Source organism: Maylandia zebra, linkage group LG16, assembly GCF_041146795.1.
Source record: "Maylandia zebra isolate NMK-2024a linkage group LG16, Mzebra_GT3a, whole genome shotgun sequence".
Lineage (NCBI taxonomy): Eukaryota > Metazoa > Chordata > Actinopteri > Cichliformes > Cichlidae > Maylandia > Maylandia zebra.
In genome coordinates this window covers 6,737,609-6,754,621 of record NC_135182.1, presented here as the reverse complement: position 1 = coordinate 6,754,621, position 17,013 = coordinate 6,737,609, and the positions used below count along the sequence as shown (strand labels likewise).

The 17,013-nt window shown below is 42.0% G+C and overlaps 1 protein-coding gene across 3 annotated transcripts in view; it reads left to right on the top strand.

Annotated features, from left to right (window-relative positions):
- The window catches only part of man1a2 (mannosidase, alpha, class 1A, member 2), a 142,621-nt gene extending 128,590 nt beyond the window's left edge, over positions 1–14,031 (top strand). For all 3 annotated transcript variants that reach the window (XM_004571991.3, XM_004571993.6, XM_004571992.6), the window contains exons 13-14: positions 7,766–7,881; positions 10,245–14,031. In XM_004571991.3, coding sequence (XP_004572048.1) covers positions 7,766–7,881; positions 10,245–10,380 — 252 coding nt within the window. In that variant the 3' untranslated portion in view covers positions 10,381–14,031. The remainder of the gene's footprint in view (positions 1–7,765; positions 7,882–10,244) is intronic.
- The last annotated feature ends 2,982 nt before the right edge of the window (positions 14,032–17,013 follow it).

Genomic DNA, 17,013 nt, shown 5'->3' with positions numbered 1-17,013 from the left:
AAGCACTTTATCTGTCTCACATCTCTGGCCAATTTAGAATCACCACTTAACTGATCATGGACTGTGGAAAGTTAAGCGGTGCTAACGACTGCACCACTGGGCCATTTATCTTTACAGGAGCATTTTGGGTCATTTATATAACATCAGTCTAATCAAAACGTATTTCCATGTCACTTTATTGACCTGCCATTGTCAGCCCTGTTTGTTGTGGAGACGGTGGTTACTGAACAGGCCAATCACAATAGTTGCTGCGTCGGCGCAATATGTAGTTACAGTTCAAGGGAGGTGACGTTGTAGGGCATGCCTATTCAACTACAAAGTTAGTTGGGCCAGATTTTCAAACCGAGGAATTTATCTGGGCCAGATATTTTTTTTTGAAGCCAGTAAGCAGCAGATCATGATCAATTTCAAACCCACACAACCGTACTGAAAAACAAGTATTTTTTTTATTCCTTTTCCCCTATAGATCTGGTGGTGACCTCTCACAAATGCACACCAAAAGGTCCATTTAAAAAAAAGGGAGCTATAACTAAACTATTTTTTGCACATTTGAAATAATAATAACAAAAAACATTTTGATAATTCCCTTTCAAATTAAAATAAATATTTCGCTGACCACTCACTTTTCCTGCCATGGATGGAGCCCCATCGGTCACAAGTATACAGACACGCTTCATATCCAGACCATTTTCCTCAAAAAGAGCTGAAATCTTCTCAAACATTATTTCGCCAGCTGTGTGTCCCTCTAACGGTAGTAAACCGAGCAATTTCCCATCCAAAAAATGGACATATACGCACAACTGTGCATTATCAGTTCTGTCTGTGATCTCCTGCTATAGACATTACATCAGTTTTCTTCAGGTCATCTAACAGCATTTCAAACTCGTCTGACGCCAGAACTTCAATTCTACGAATATTTGAACTGTCCTACAGGAGTACGTTTTTAATAGCAGATGTCACACTCACTTTTCACCGCATCCACCACGGCCAGCATGCAGTATTTCACCGTTTCAGAATCTGTGAAAGGCCTTTTCTTCTTCGCCAAGAAGCAAACACGAAGGGAAGATGCTGCAGCTCTCTCTTGGGCTGTACAGGACCCTCACCATGGTAGTACAACTCCGGTTGTAAGATTATTAAACTCGGTAAAATGAATAAGTATTTGTCAGTCCTGGCAGGGTTAAACCGACAGTTTTCATTGTCAATTTTGCGCTTTTGGACTGAGAAAGACATGCTGTTGTCGCATCATATATTACGATGATTGTTTAATATGTTTACATCACGGTGCATAGTGGGTTAAATATTGCTAGGCTACTAGGAGTGTTGCATTCACAGTCTACACTACGCTGTAGGAATTTTTAATTTTTTAAAAATTAATTAATGAATTCATTTTTTGGGTTTTCTCTGTGTTTCTGCCAGGACCACAGGCAGGGCCACTCGCAGGTTGCTTCTGGGCCGCATTTGGCCCGCGGGCCGCCATTTGAATAGGCTTGTTGTAGGGTCTCAGATGGCTTGTGGTTGTGACATAGTTATGGTGTAGATTTCCCGCTGAAGCAAAAATCCCCAGTCAGGATGAGTGTTGTTACACACAGTGCCATACTTAATGCTTTGCTAGCAACCGTAAATTCTGGTGAAACAAACTTGGTAAAAATTACTGGAAGTTACCAGAGAAGAGTCTTGTTTCTCCTTTTACTGGTGGGCTCGCCAATAATGACGTCATGTGAAAGCTAATTGATGAAAATGAAAATGGACAAGAAAAGGAGTTGGTGGGAAGATGCAAGTTTACCAGCAACCGGTGTGAGAAGAACCGTGAGTGTCAGTGGTTGAGGCAGGTGACTGCAAATACTCATGAAGCAAACGGTACTGTTTATCAAAGATGTTTCAAAGTTAGTTTTTAGTTAGGTTTGTTGAATTATTTTACGTTATTACGTTATTAACCAGATCTTTAATCTCAACTAAATGCTCCATTTTTCTCCAACTGTCTAGCTGTTCATTATGAACTAACAGTGCTCCCATTGCAGGGTTTTTTTTCTCCAGTTTTCTTTCTTTACTTAAATATTCTTTGCTTTGCGTCCATTAGAAAGTAAATAGCACATTGAAACAGTAAACAGAGCTTGTTTTTTGCAGTAGAAACCATATTTAACATCGACTTTTGAGTCAGAAGGTCAGACTGTGCTTTAGTATTAGTAGTAATTTGCCTCTCATCTAAAAGCAGGTAACCGACAGAATAAATGCGTCTTTTCAAACCATTTTCACCATGCCTGTGCTTTTAACAGAGCATCATCAGCAACCTATGGTAGACTGTTCTTTTAAGCTTTAAATATGTGAAATGAAAGCAGTGCAGGTCTCACCAAACTTCAAAGAGCACAATGAAGGGATTTAAATTGACATCTTGCAATTTTTGTACTGGTGGGATGTTTTGATATGTTATTAGATCTTCTTCCTTTGGTGCTTCAATATGGAAATGTGAGAGAAATGAAAGTGTCTCTATACATTTCACCCCTCTGTTCCACTTCTTCTGACAGAGGATTAAAGAGTTCACCCGCTATACGGGACTCGGTGCGTCTTCTATGTATAAATCTCTATTGGCCTGCTTGTCATCTTCAGCTACTGCTTTTTTCCCTCTTTACTTTTCTCTTTTGTCCTGCCAATCTTCTTGTCACCTTTTCTTTGTTTTTCTGACTGGGAGGAATTGTGTTCGAGCTCATGTTTCAGACAAATCTATTAGCAGGTGTGTTTATGAAGTGTGATTGTATTCAGTGTGTCTGACACTAAAGAGCTGGTGCTGAAAGGCTCATCTTTGCCTCTCTTTTAATAATGCATATACACCCTGCAATGCTAATAAATATGACAGCTTATTTACGTCGTACTGCCCTTGATCAAGAAATTTTATTGATTCAAATATCCTGAAGTTTCAGTTAAGTTTTTGGTAACAGGTAAATAAACAGTTTAAACAGTGTTTTTGGTTAATTAGATTGTTTTGATTCGGTCTTGTGGTTGTGTCATATTTTAGATGAAAGGGGGGAAACTACAAACAAGCATGTAACAGCTTTCAGATATTGTGTAGCTTAAACCGAATTTCCCAGAGGAACCCACCCGAGGGATTAATAAAGTTTTATCTTATCTTAAAAAGTAGTTGAGCTGAAGTGTTCCTTGCCAATGGCAGGCTGGCGAACAGTTGGGGTTAGATCTGGAAATTGTGAATGCCAAAACATCATCATCCTCATCAAACCGCGACCCCCTCAAACTCTCTGGAGAAGACCATTGTTGTCCTGGAAGAGACCACTCCCACAAGATGGAAATGTGTCATCTTAAGATAAAAGTGATCACTCTGAACAAACTTGTGTTGATTTGCTGTGACCCTTCCCACTAATGGGTTAAGTGAGTGTCAGACATTAAGTGGGGAGAAACAGAACAACTGGGGGAACAACATTATTGCTCCTAATATGGTTTGTCTGAGAAGTGCACAGACCTGACAAAAACCAGTTATTTCCAAGGACAAACTATCCTAACTCAAGATGAGCTGTGCAAAATGTGCAGTGCAGTGGAGCCTTTATGTAAGAAAGGCCACACAGCCACTCCAAAAACACGTGGCCCAGTGTAGTAAAGCCAGGAAAGACTCAGCTGCACATCTACACTTAAAAGAGAAAGGACATGAAAACCGATGACAGAGGGGTAAAGGAGACATCTTTGTCCAGTGTAAACAACCATCAGTGAACAGTGTTGTGGTACCTATGACACCAGTTAGCAGCCACTATTGCCCAGTCTTGTGACTCCTTCCAAAGCAATTGAACCTCCCTTTACACTTTGACCCATGTGACCTTACTGACTGACACGATGACAGCATATGTCACTGACTCTCAGCACTACCCTCCAAGGTGACAACCCCACTTGGGATTAAAGACCTGGGATTGCCCATCAGCTGCCAGAACAGAAGAAGAGGTAAAACATCTTTTTGAATCTGAAAAAGAAGAAGAATCAAGTACTCAAGATCACCGTGACCTGGATGATTGAGAACCTGCACGGATAAGTGGACATGCAGCAAAAGAGAGCTGCCATCCCCTTTCTTTGTGTAGTGGTCAAGGATTTTCTCTGTATGTGGAACAAAATACTTTTACTTTGACAGATTTAAGCCTAATCATGAATGGTGATGTTTAGCAAGTGTTTTTAAACTATGTGTTGACTTTCTGCATGAAGTTTTTATGCTCTAAATTGCTCATTTTTATACGGTGTTGTGTTTTATACGTTGTTTTGGTTGTCATATCTTTTGCCCTTAGAGGCATCAGAAGTGTAATGAACTCTAAATATTATACACAGGCATTAACTTAGGCAACCAGCACACATAGTGAGAGAGTCCTCAGTTTCTTTTCTGTTTGCATACTGAAACTCTTCCACTCTGTGTCAGCCCCATTCACTCAACCATACTTATCTGTTATTTCATGCTGCATGTTAATTGAGTATGTTAAATATGCACCTTCATAATAAACCTGAATCAATGCTTGTTAACAAAATACTGGAGTTTTCAGAACTACTTTCCACTCTCACTTTTCCTGTGTAAAAGCACCGCAAGCTTAACACCTGTCTGGATTTTTTATGTAGGGTGGTTTAAGAGCCATCTTTTATATCTAGTTTCTTTTTCATTTCGTGCTGACTTTTTGAGTTTCCGTTTCTTAGGCTACGTCCACACTAGCCCGGTCTGAAAACGCTCCGCGTCCACATTATCGTTTCAGTCGTTTTCACAGAGTTGTGCGTCCACATTGAAACGGCCGAAAACGCTTACATTCCAGTACTGCGCATGCGTGAAACGCAAGCAGATTCGGCCTGCCTCATTCCTGTCTGCCCTTTATTTACTTTCCGGCCCTTTGAAACGTTGCGGCAAAATGTGGAGGAAAAGCAGTTTTTTTAAATGGACTAACAATGAGGTGGAGTTGTTGCTGCGAGTAACACAAAAGTACAAAGTTGCAAAAGCGAGTGAGAGTTAAAGAATTTGAAGAAAAGCTACCTGGAGCATGTACAGACTGATATTAATCTTTAATAGGGCTGTCAAAATTGAAAGCAAACAAAACAACTGCTGTATAACGCCCTCCGCTATCTTAGTTTAATTGGTCACTTGACTGCATCACATGACTAAATTGTGTCATCGTTTTCAAAAAGTCTCCGTTTTCGCTGTCCACACTGCGACGCGAAAGCACCGTTTTCAAATGTATGCGCTTTCGAGAGCCTTTTCAAAATGCTGCGTTCTCCTTGAGTGTCTCAGTGTGGACGGGAGGCCAAAACGGAGAAAGAACGATGCGTTTTCAAACGAAAACACACTAGTGTGGACGTAGCCTTAATATTTACACGTTGCCTGTATTTAACCATGTGTGTATCTTATTGCTTTTCTCACCTGTTTCTTTCTGACGTAACACCCCAGGCTTTCTCCTTCCTCACTCACCTTACTCTGTTCTTGTATTGCTCTCTTAATCCCAGCAACCACTCTTCACAAACACCTTTTCTGCTTGTTGCCTTAAAGTTCAGCTCCTCCTTTCCTCTTGCTCTGTCTCTCGCTCACATGCACACACACAGACACACACACAGACACACACCCGTACCCCAGCTGCATCCATCTGGTACACCAAACCTGCCTCTGTTTGTCACGCTTCCTCTATTCACAGCAGCTATTAACATTGGCTGGCTTTTACATGTGTATGCGTGTGTGTGTTTGTGCATGCGTGTGCATGCAGAGGTGAAGCCCAGCTGCTGTTATGTGCAGTGTGTCCTCACTTGGCTGTGGCAGGAACACTGCTCCGCCTTGCACTCCATTCCCTACAGGTAGACTTTTTATCGGATAATTTATATAGCACAGATGGTGCTGAGGTACGTGGGTGTGTGTGTGTGTGGGGGTGCGCGCGCATGTGTCTTTTATGTTTGTGGGTGCAGATACCCCTACCATTGTGTAAAATATGAAAGAAAATTTCCAGACTGTTGAGTTTTAGCTCAAGTGTTTATGTGACTTGTGTTAAAATGTCTCTTTTAAGTGCCTGGACCTAATCTATGATACACTCTGGTTGTTATTATTGTGTTCGTGTGCCACACTGGCTGTTGCAGGACACTGCAGTGCAGATCAGGAAGGGCAAAGTTTGCCGGACGCAGCAGCCCGTGAAAATCTGGAATTATGGTCCAAACTGACAGTGAAACGGTCACTCGAGGACAGGATAGAGAAACGTGTGTGTGTAGGTGAGAGTGAGAGAGGGGGGCAAACTGAAAGACAAGGACAGATATCACACTTTGAATTCCATGCACTGTCTGTGTCAATAAGACATGAGCAGAAGCACCAATTTTCAGTGTCACAAATCAGTAGAGCGCGCAGGTAAGAATGGACTGTGTGTCGCCAGCTGGGTGATTGCTGCATTTCTAATGAGCTATTTCTGGTTTGTGTGTGCAGGCAGGGAAAGCACCTGCTCGCAAATGAGCCAAAACTGTTTGTAGTAGGGAATCATCCAGTTAAGCTGCCTGGAAAAGCATTGTGATACGTGGAATATGTGTTAGTCGCTGTTGTTTCGTGTCAATAGATGTGAATATTGAGAAGCAGGATTACAAAAGTGTGCTCTGTTTTCTAATCTGGATCGCTTTGTTCGATAGAAGGAATGAAAAGGAGTTGACTTGCTGAGCGTGCTTGCTGAATCCACAAAAACAGGACTCATTAATAGCCCTGCGCTCAAGAGATTGATTTATAAATGCATAACTTGTGTAAGTTGAGCGTGATTAGAATGGAAATCAGAATCTGGCGGCAGTTTAAACTCGAAGCGTTGACTGACTCAGCTGTCTGTGTGAGTCGCAGTGCACAATGCTCAGGTGTCAGATCATTTAATAGACCCGGTTCTCCTGCTGCTGTCGGCCCGGCTGCTCTCCGTGTTTGTTGTTTTGCGCTTGTTGAAACACTGACACATCACATCGTTCACAGTTGAAGAATCAGCGATAAACCCTCGAAAGTGAGCAAACGGGGGATTTACATCCCAACCACCTACGATTGTGCTGTCATTTTGTCCTGAAAGAACCGTGTGTCTCGAAAGGAATCGTGCACAAGCAAAAAAGAGAACAAAGACGTTTTTACCCCCCAAAAAAGAAAAAATATCTCCAGTTGAAACAGTAAATCTGCCTTCAGTAGAAATGTGCAGATGAAGGTGAAAAGAGCCTGATTAGAAGATTGTAAATACCCCTGTGGGATGGCCACGGGCTTTACTTCACCTTAAGAAAGCGTTTACTTTGTCATTGCACTCCAGCTCCCCACGGGTGAAGGATAACAGGAGCCAAATGAGTGTGTACCTTCATTATGAAACTGCTTTGTAAAAACAAAACACAAAAGTTGAATGAAGTATAAAGAACAGAAAGGCAGCAGTTGTGGTAATCTGTTTTTTCCTCACATTTTGTGCAGCCACTGCTTCCTGTATGTCACCGCAGGACACTCTCTAATCTGTCACACGCAAAGAAATTAATTACACCATGCTTTTTATAAGCATATTAAAATTGTACTCCCCTCCCCCCACCTTTCCTCCACTCTGCTTTCTCCTCATTTTGCTTTTCTGTCATGTAAACCTTCCCTCTACCATTTTCTCATTTCTGTCCACTTTTTTTCCTCTTTGTTCTGCCTTCATTTGTTTTCTGTCTCCTCAACTTCCTTGTTTCTGCTCTACACTTCATCCTACAACTTGCCTTCCATCTCTTTCTCATTCCTCTTCTGTTCCCCCTTCTACCTCTCATCCTCCCCCTGTCTCCCCGTCTTCTCCAGGCCATTGATAAGTACTGCAGGGTGAGTGGAGGTTTCTCGGGGGTGAAGGACGTCTACTCATCCAATCCAACCTATGACGACGTGCAGCAGAGCTTCTTCCTGGCTGAGACACTCAAGTAAGTTTGTCTTAATGGATCGATCAATTGGCAGAAGCTGTGAATAGTCTCCCAGTCTTCTTTGCAGAACCGGTCAAGCTCCATCAGATTGGATGGGGAGCATCAATGCACAGCCATTTTTAGTTCCCCAAGAAGTTCAAGTCTGGGTTCTGGCTGGGCCACTCTGGGATATTCACAGAGTGCTCCTGATGCCACTCCTTTGTTATCTTGTCTGTGGGCTTACGTTCATTGTCCTGTTGGAAGGTGAACCTTTGCCCCAGTCAGAGCGCTCTAGAGCAGGTTATCATCAAGGATTTGTTTGCACTCATCTTTCCCTCGACTTTGACTAATCTCTCAGTTCCTGCTGCTGAAAAACATCCCAGCATGATGCTGTCACCACCATGCGTCACTGTAGGGATGGTATTGGCCAGGTGATGGGCAGTGATGAGCGTTTGATCTTTGTTTCCTCAGACCAGACGATTTTGTTTCTCGTGGTCTGAATCTTTCAGGTGACTTTTGGCAAACTCCAGGGGGGCTGTCATGTGGCTTTTACTGAGGAGTGGCTTCTGTCTGGCCACTCTACCATGCAGCACTGATTGGTGTAGTCCTCAGAAATGACTGTCCTTCTGGAAGGTTCTCCTCGCTTCACAGAAAAATGCTGGAGCTTTGTTAGAGAAACCATCAGGTTATTGGTCAGCTCCCTGACTAAGGCCCATCTACCCTGATGGCTCAGATTAGTCAGGCGGCCAATTATTTAATTGTTTTTTATTTTAAATACATTTAAAAGATATTCAAGCAAACTTTTTTTCATCTTCTCAATAATGGGGATTTGTGTAGAATTTTGAGGTGAAAAATGAATTTTGGCGTGAGGCTGTAACATGAGAAAATGTGCAACAAGTGAGGCGCTGTGAATGCTTTCCAAATGCACTGCAGAGTGACCACTGAGGGCATGAACTCAACAGCAAAGTGTTTACAGAGGTCCAGGCAAACGGACACGTTCCCATAGACAGACGTCTTTTTGCAGCTACAGGTATTTATGCAGGTTAAAGGCACTAATTAGCTGGCTTCACTTTTCAGACTCAGAGGCTTCATCCAACGTTTGTTTACTGTCTATAGTGTGGACAAGAGAGACTCGCTGTTTTTGTTTGTTTGTTTTGCTCGTACACAAAGAACCAGTCATTTCACCAGGTTATTGTTGTGATTTCTTTTCTCTGGGGACAGTGAACAGGTGTCAGGATATTTTTACAGCCATACAAATAAATAAAGTCAGCTAACGTGAAGGGAAGCTGCCATGGCTCTGTGGCACATCATGGTCACTGATGGATGAAGGGAGAAGAGGCTCTCACTGAAGGCTCGTACGCAGTGGGAGAACTGAATACTGATGTAGCTCTCTGGTTCCCTCTGCTGGCTGCTCTTTGAATGCCATCTCCTCCTGACAATGTTCAGTATTTATAACCTGATGTAATTCAGTTGTGACTGTCACTCAGACAGCCTGACAGGCCAAAGAAAATCATAAAACAAAGCAAGCTCAGTTTTACTGCCGGTCCTGTCAGCTCTCGTGTTTACACGAAGCTATTTATCAGCTCTTCATTTGCAAGTATAACGGGTTTAAAATTAACACCCACAAAGCATCAGATGCCAATAAAATCCGTCTTTGGTATTGAAGTCGTTAAAGGTCGCACGCCACACTGTCTGCTAACTCTCTGAGAGGATGACATTTGAATGGCTCAGTGTTATGCAGACTTTGGTGTCTGTCTCTTCTCAATCTTTGTCTCTGCTGGCTTCAAGCCAGTCGCGTCAAAGCAATACAGCAGCTAAGTGTCAGCTAAGGCTGCTGATTGGCTGCCAGTCACGCTGATCGTCACACATATCCAGCGTCTGAGTTTATGTCAAGAATTTAGGAGCTAAGAAGTGAACAAGCAAGTTGAAATCTTTAAAAAAAATTAGATGAGAATTTAATTAATCTTAGATGTTAATGAAATTGAGAGCTTCTCAGTCACGGTGTAAACTGTGTTTAGGACGAGTTCCCGGCCTCCTGCAGTAAACTCTTATACTGCATATAGAGTTGTTCTGTGTATTTATTCAGGTTTCTCTCGCAACATGTGGAGCAGTTTGTGCTGTTCGGGTGTGATAATCATAATAATTGTTTTGGTTTTGTGGCTGTTTTTTGTCATGACAACAGATGTGAATCAACAGCTGTAAAAACACTAAATTAAACAGAGGTTTAGGATTTAAATTGTTGGTTTAAGCTGACACTTCCCACTTTGATATGACGAAGCTGTTGACATTATATTCACCTAACTCATGCAATTCTTTCTTCTTCCTCACCCCGTTACCCACCACCCCTCACACGTCCTTCCCCTTACCCGCATCCTCTCTCTCAGGTATCTGTACCTGCTGTTCTCCAGCGATGACCTGTTGCCCTTGGAGAACTGGGTTTTCAACACGGAGGCTCACCCACTGCCAGTCCTCCACCTGGGAAACATCACCCTGCCCGGCAGCGAGCCCGCTCAGCGGTAAACGGGCTGGCACTTTTTTTGTGCACCACGGCACCAGGGGCCTGTTTGCCTGCCTACCCAGAAAAACCCACCCACGAACACCAGACAAACTTACAATTCAGACTCTCAACTGATTTCTAACTGAGACCATCAACCCGGGGGGTGGGGAGAGACCACTACAGAGCGAGAGGACCTGTTACTTTACTCGCTCTACTTCTATGTTTTACTCTTTGACTCTGTCGATCTGTCTTCTCTGCTCGAATCTTAAGGATGGTGGGTGTGCTGCTCAGCCTCGTGTTTGGCTTGAATCGACTCTTTTTACTGAAGGACAGAGCTCCAAACCAGAGGCGTGATTAGCTTTTTTTTGTTATCACTTTTAGTCTTTATTTGAAGAAACTCCAATGCAGACTCAAGCTGACACGCTGACAGCTGACTATGAAGGATTACAAAAACACTTTGACACTTAAACTGATGAAAGTGTCATGTTTTGTTTTGTTTTGTTTTGTTTTGTTTTGTTTTGTTTTGTTTTGTTTTGTTTTGTTTTGTTTCCAAGCAGACAGACTTCAGGACTTTACAGGGTCTGTTAACACAACCGTTTTTTTCTTTCTTTTCCTTTTGGACAAATCAATATTGGGGACACAGGGTTGAATCACAGCCCTCAGCTTCTCCCACCCAAATCCACTTCCTGTTTAACCTCCATCGGATGAACTTCAACCCGGAACTGCTAGCAGATGGACACATCATCAAAGCGAGGGCAGTTTGTGGCAGTGGTCACCGCCTCCTCTGATCCTCGGTTTTCAGAAAAACTGGCCATCATAAGTGGAAGAGTAATTAGACGGGGACTACAGGAGGCCTCCCCTTTTCTCACCACTCCACATGTGTCCTGATCCTCTTCCATGTAGAGACACAGCCGCAGCTTTCCCCTCCTTAAAAAAACGTTCTGCTGCTATAGGATTCAATGCTGCTTTTTCTTCTTTTTAAATCTCTGTCCTTCACATTTTCCCCCATCATCTCACAGCTTCTGTAAACCTTTGTCTCATCTTATTTTCCAGCTTTTCATCAATCAGGCACATTATGTTCAGGCCCTTACGTTTTGTGATGGGGTAACCATGCTTTATGTATAGGAATGTTTGTTTTGTGGTTAATATGAAACCTGGTGAAAATCATTTATTTGCATTTTTAATGGGAAGACTATGAAGAAGAGGTTGGTAGAGGAGTGGCACTGAGAAGGGTGAATAAATTTAGAATACCTTATGGTCTCCTGCTGGCATCCTATATCTACACCCACCCCACCTCATAAGTCGGATGCATCATTTGCCACCTAAATCTTTGCTTCAGTTTCATACTTAAAGCACATGTTTTGGTCGGACTCTTAAAAACATACATTTTTAAGGAATCAAACATGTTCCACTTGAGTTATTACACTACATGCACAATAAGCTATTCAGTTAATATTAGATCATAATACTTTCTGTATGCAGCTGCAGTTGTGTTACTTTATCAGAGTCAAACTTGTAAGTGCTGCCTGAGGTCAGGGACAAGCCTGAAGTTCCAGTATAGGGATGCGTTTGATTCCAGATGCACATCTTTTGCCCAGATTTTCGAGCCATTTTTCTCTGAGGTTTGAAAGTCACAGCAGGGCTCGTTCCGTACTCTGACTCGCGTCAAGATCTTGACCTTGTTTATGGAAGTTTGTGCAGCTCCGTTAGCAGCACAGCAGTGCCTCCAGTTATCACTCTTAACACAGCTCCTCGTGGTACATCTAATGCAGCGTGATGGATTTACTGCTCGGGTTGCTCAGATAATGTAATGCAGTCTGCAAAATAAAAAATAAATAAATAAAATGATATGTTGGGGGGAAAAAAGAATGATACAGTTCTCCCATGTGAATCTGACTAAAGGCTTTAAACGTTTGATGTGATCTGCTACTTTTAAGGGCCGTTCTCTGACTCATTAAAAAGTCCCAAAGGGCAGCAGACATGTGAGTAAGCTTGTCTCATATCATAGCAATGTTAGTGCAAGCGATTATCCGACACACAAGAACCAGATACCGCTCCTGCTTTGGTTCATATGCGGAGCGTCTTAAAGACAACAGCAGTATTAAACATCACAGATTTGTTTAGATGCTTTAAAGAAAACTCATTTTACATGGTGGGCCACATGCAGCCCACTGTGATCTTAAGTGGGCTGGACTCAGTCAGTGTAAAGACGTTTACCTGCACAGTTAATCCCAGAGATATCTTAATATAAGAAAGGAAGTTCACTCACGAAAGTTTGTCATTGATCTACATGGTAAAAAGTGCAGCTGTAGTAAATGAAGGAAACCTAAGAAATGAATGACACAAAATTCTTTTACTGTAGACTCAAGTGAAAGAAAACATTCTGTCATTTCATTGTTTATCTATTACTTAATTACTTTGGTGTTGTATGAATGGCCATGAAGGAATGTCAGCAGGAAAAGGTGTGAAACTTGTGAAAATATAGTTAAAAGTCCAAAATGTGTGTCTGCCATTTTCCAAAGCAGTCCAGCAGGCCAGATTGGAGTCTTTGTTGGTGTGATTCTGGTCCCTGGGCCTTATGTCTGACTCCCCTGCTCTAAGTCTTTACATAAACATCAGACATAACATACCAGCAAGACAAGCCAAGCACCATACAGAAACAGGAAACACTGGCTAACACGTCATTTTGTGTTAGCCAGGAGCTCTTCATGTTTTGCATTTATGCTTTCGTCTTGTGTTTTGTAGTAGGTCAGTAGGTTTTGTAATTGCACACACATTATGGAGACTTAGAGAAATCACCCTGAACTGCTGGGACACAAAGATAACAGCACAAAAAGAGCCACATTTATTAAATGCTGTGACAGCTTTGCGTATTCCTTCCTGTCCTCTCGCCAAAATGTAAGAAACAAACATTTCCTTTTATGAAAGTAGGATTTGCAGACTAGATCTGCTGGTCGTCTGTCAGTAAAGCCATACTGTGTGATGCGGGGCTGCTAACCAACAGCTCCTGCTGCTTTTACAGCACAAACACAGACAGATGTCGGCTGAAGGAGTCGATTAGCATCACTAACTCCAACACTGGGAGTGGAAGCAGACAACGGGGGTTACATTAATGTGATGTCAGACAGTCATAGCCGATCTTCTTCGTAACGCTGCTCATGTTTGATCGATCTAGAAAATTGTATTTGTTTGTTTGTTTTTGGACAAAATGTAACGCAGAAGTAGAAATGTTGGTAACTTTTATTCTGGTTTATTTTATTTATGCAGCAAAATTTCAGCTGTGGTGTTTTTTTTTCCCCCTTTAAAATTTCAGAGAGGCTCTCAGAGCATTCCTGTGTTGATCAGGTCGTAGGACTGTTTCATTCCTCCTGCGTTTTATTTCCTCCGTGTTATTTTCCTTCATTCAACAATCGTGTCCATTAAGAGTCCGTAGTTACAGCGCAGTCGCTGACATCACACTGACATCATCACCGCCTACATGTCACGAGGAGGAAGCCCGAGTTGAAACCTGCACGGCCATCGAGTCGCTGGGAGCGGCGCTGATTTTGAAAACTGAGTGTTCTGTATTTGTATTTTTACTGAACTAAAAAACGAAAAAACGAAATGAAATGAAACTATCTGTAAATATGTTTAAAACTGAGACACAGATTCAATAAAGATGTTATGAAAAGTGATCAGAAACCAGGAGCACATTTATTCTTTTGCTTTAACTCGATCATGTTGTCATGATGCTTTAAGCACCAGTTGCTTTTAGAAAGTAAAATACCACAGCCGTGTATTTTTCCACTTTGGTTAAACATACAGGATATTTCATTAATGACTGTCTCTTTGTTGACCCCAGAAATGTAGCTGCTGGGGTGGAAGTTTAAAGGCCAGTTCAGTTTCTCCTGACAGTCACTTTGATCTTCTGAGTTTTCCAAAAAGTTGAATTTGATCATTGTTTAAGAATAAATACCTACAAAGACAACACCATTGTCAGTGGTTGGAGCTGTGCTTGATTATAGATGCACAGATGAGTGTGTAATTCTGCCATGTAGGTGGAAACATTAAATATTTTCTTCAAAGTTTAGTGTCTATAACCAAGAACCCGTCACTGGGGGCCAGCTGCTCGACTCCAACTATGGCTCTTATAAAGCTAATAAGATGCTGAAGCATCAGTGTCATTAACATGAACTAATCTACAGTAAATGTGTGAGTGAAGAGTGAAGAGTTGGCTTCCTTCACATGGTTCACTGTGGCAGCGTCCAAGCTGTCCCCTCATACACAGTGAGGGAAATAATTTTTTGATCCTCTGCTGAATTTGTAGGTTTGCTCACTGTTTAATGGAGACAGAACATCAGCCAGAAGTAATGCAGAAAAAAATTAGATGAACATGTGAAATGACCATCGGTTGTCCTCAGCCTGGAGCTCACGCCTCATGGTAAGGGATTGATAGATGGTACTCTGTGGGAGCCAGAATCCTGCCTGGGTTGGGATCAAATACTTATTTCACTCTGTGACATGCAAATCAAATTATATGTGATGTGTTCTTTCTAGATTTTTGTCTAACATTCACGTTCAGAGAAACTTGGGGATATTTGGAAGCTGACTGGAGCATCCACCGATCGAACCACCAACCTTCTGATTAGCAGATGATTTGCTTTACCCCCTGAACAGCAGCCACCTGTGGCAGAGGTCAATGTTTTTAACCTGTTTTCAAGTAATACATTTCACTTTGAATATAGAGATATAGAAGTGTTTACATCATAGTCATTGGTTTGAGAGAAAGATGTTGCAAAAGCACGCAGGTTACATTGTTCACTTATTGTTCACTAAGTAATAATGAGCCTTCATCATCCCCATATATCACAGCCATGTGTTCTCTGACTTTTCTTCTAGTGACGATGTGAAGCTCATATTTCTGGTTTGACTGAAATATCTCAACAACTTCTGCACTGATGCTTTAAAACTACACTTATTATTAGATTATTTTTTTTATACACATGTAGTGCTTAGCACATTTATTAGATCTCCCCTAACCCTCAACTCGTCACAGGCCAAGGGTGTCCAACTCCAGAGCCGGTGTCCTGCAGGTCTTAGATGTGTCCTTGATCCAACACAGCTGTTCTAAATGGCAAACTGACCTCCTCAACATGTCTTGACGTTCTCCAGAGGCCTGGTAATGAACTAATCATCTGATTCAGGTGTGTTGACCCAGGGTGAGATCTAAAACCTGCAGGACACCGGCCCTTGAGGCCTGGCGTTGGACACTCCTGAGGTTAATGAGCTCAGTCACTGGTTTCAGTTCATATTAAATACAAAACTGTATGGTGAATGATGAAGAGTCAGCGAGGATTATCCAGGATATGCTTACTAAGGACTTGTCACTCGTCAGTAGTAGGCGGTGTGTTTGGGTTAACACTCATATCTGGCCTTTTCTCTTCAAATCCAGAACAAAAACGCTCAGCTCAGGACTTTAAAACCTTTGATTTTATTAACCAAACATCACAGTCACTGTCTCCATCTTTTATACTGTCTATATTTCAGACGTAGTATTAACTAATGGGACACATCAAGGCCCAGTATAAAGCTTTGGAAGGGTCATTTCTGTTCCTCTCACGTTGGTGATCCCTGAACTATTCCTTTGGCACCATCATCAGATCAAAATGTGAATGTAATCAATAGAAAGTCACCAGAAACCTGCAGACCGATGAGACTGTAGTCTCAGCTGCGCTTGTTTAGCACGACCTCACGGTGACAAGTAGAAACCTGTCCTGTCAGCATAGTGGCATCAACTTTTAGCTCAGATCACCACCTTGCCAATACGGCAACTGAAAGCACGCTCATCTTCTTTTTTTTTTTTTATAATAAGCTCACAATAAAAAATGTTCAAAAACTGAAAATCAAATCAGTTGTGAAATGAGAAAATGAAATGGTTCACATGAAAAGTCAGATTCAATCATCTCAAGAAGAAAAGCAGAAAGTGAAAGCTTTAACTGGAAGTGGAGAGCAACGCTGTGTTATTTCCTCTTTTCCTTTTCCAATTAGCTTTTAGGAATCATATGAAGCAGGTGGTAGTAGTGCATGGCTGACTGGTTGCTATCTGAGTCTGAGCACAAAGAGAAATCAGACCTTTGTAACAGGGAAGTCGGGGCTAATGTTGTATTTCTAAATGACCAGCGACAATAGCAACAACACTCACTCCATCTTGCAAAACTGTGAATCTGCTTTTGTAAGTCAAAAAAGGAAGTTGGTTCATACAGCACACAGTTCTTATGAACAGAGGATTACAATAAAAGCCCGTACCACAATGCTGAGACAGAAGATCCCTGCACTGCAGAACAAACATCAAAGTGGACTTCTTAGCTTTCAACATCCCAGAGCTTGTGTGCATGCTGAACGTGCACAGCAACTCAGACGTGCTTTTGTTTTTGGTTACTGTGGCCAGCGTCGAGTATGTGTCATCACAGATAAACCACTCCGTGTTGATTGACTGTTACTCTGAATTTCCTTGGTACATTGATTCTGTTGCATATTGGCACAAGCCTGCATTCATCCACATGTTTGTCCTGGAAAGTCAAATTGATTTCATATTCACAAGAAACCAGCGGTTGGGAGTCTAAATGGCTGAATGGGAATTTCTTCCCTTGTTAAAACAAAGCAAATACCATAGAGAA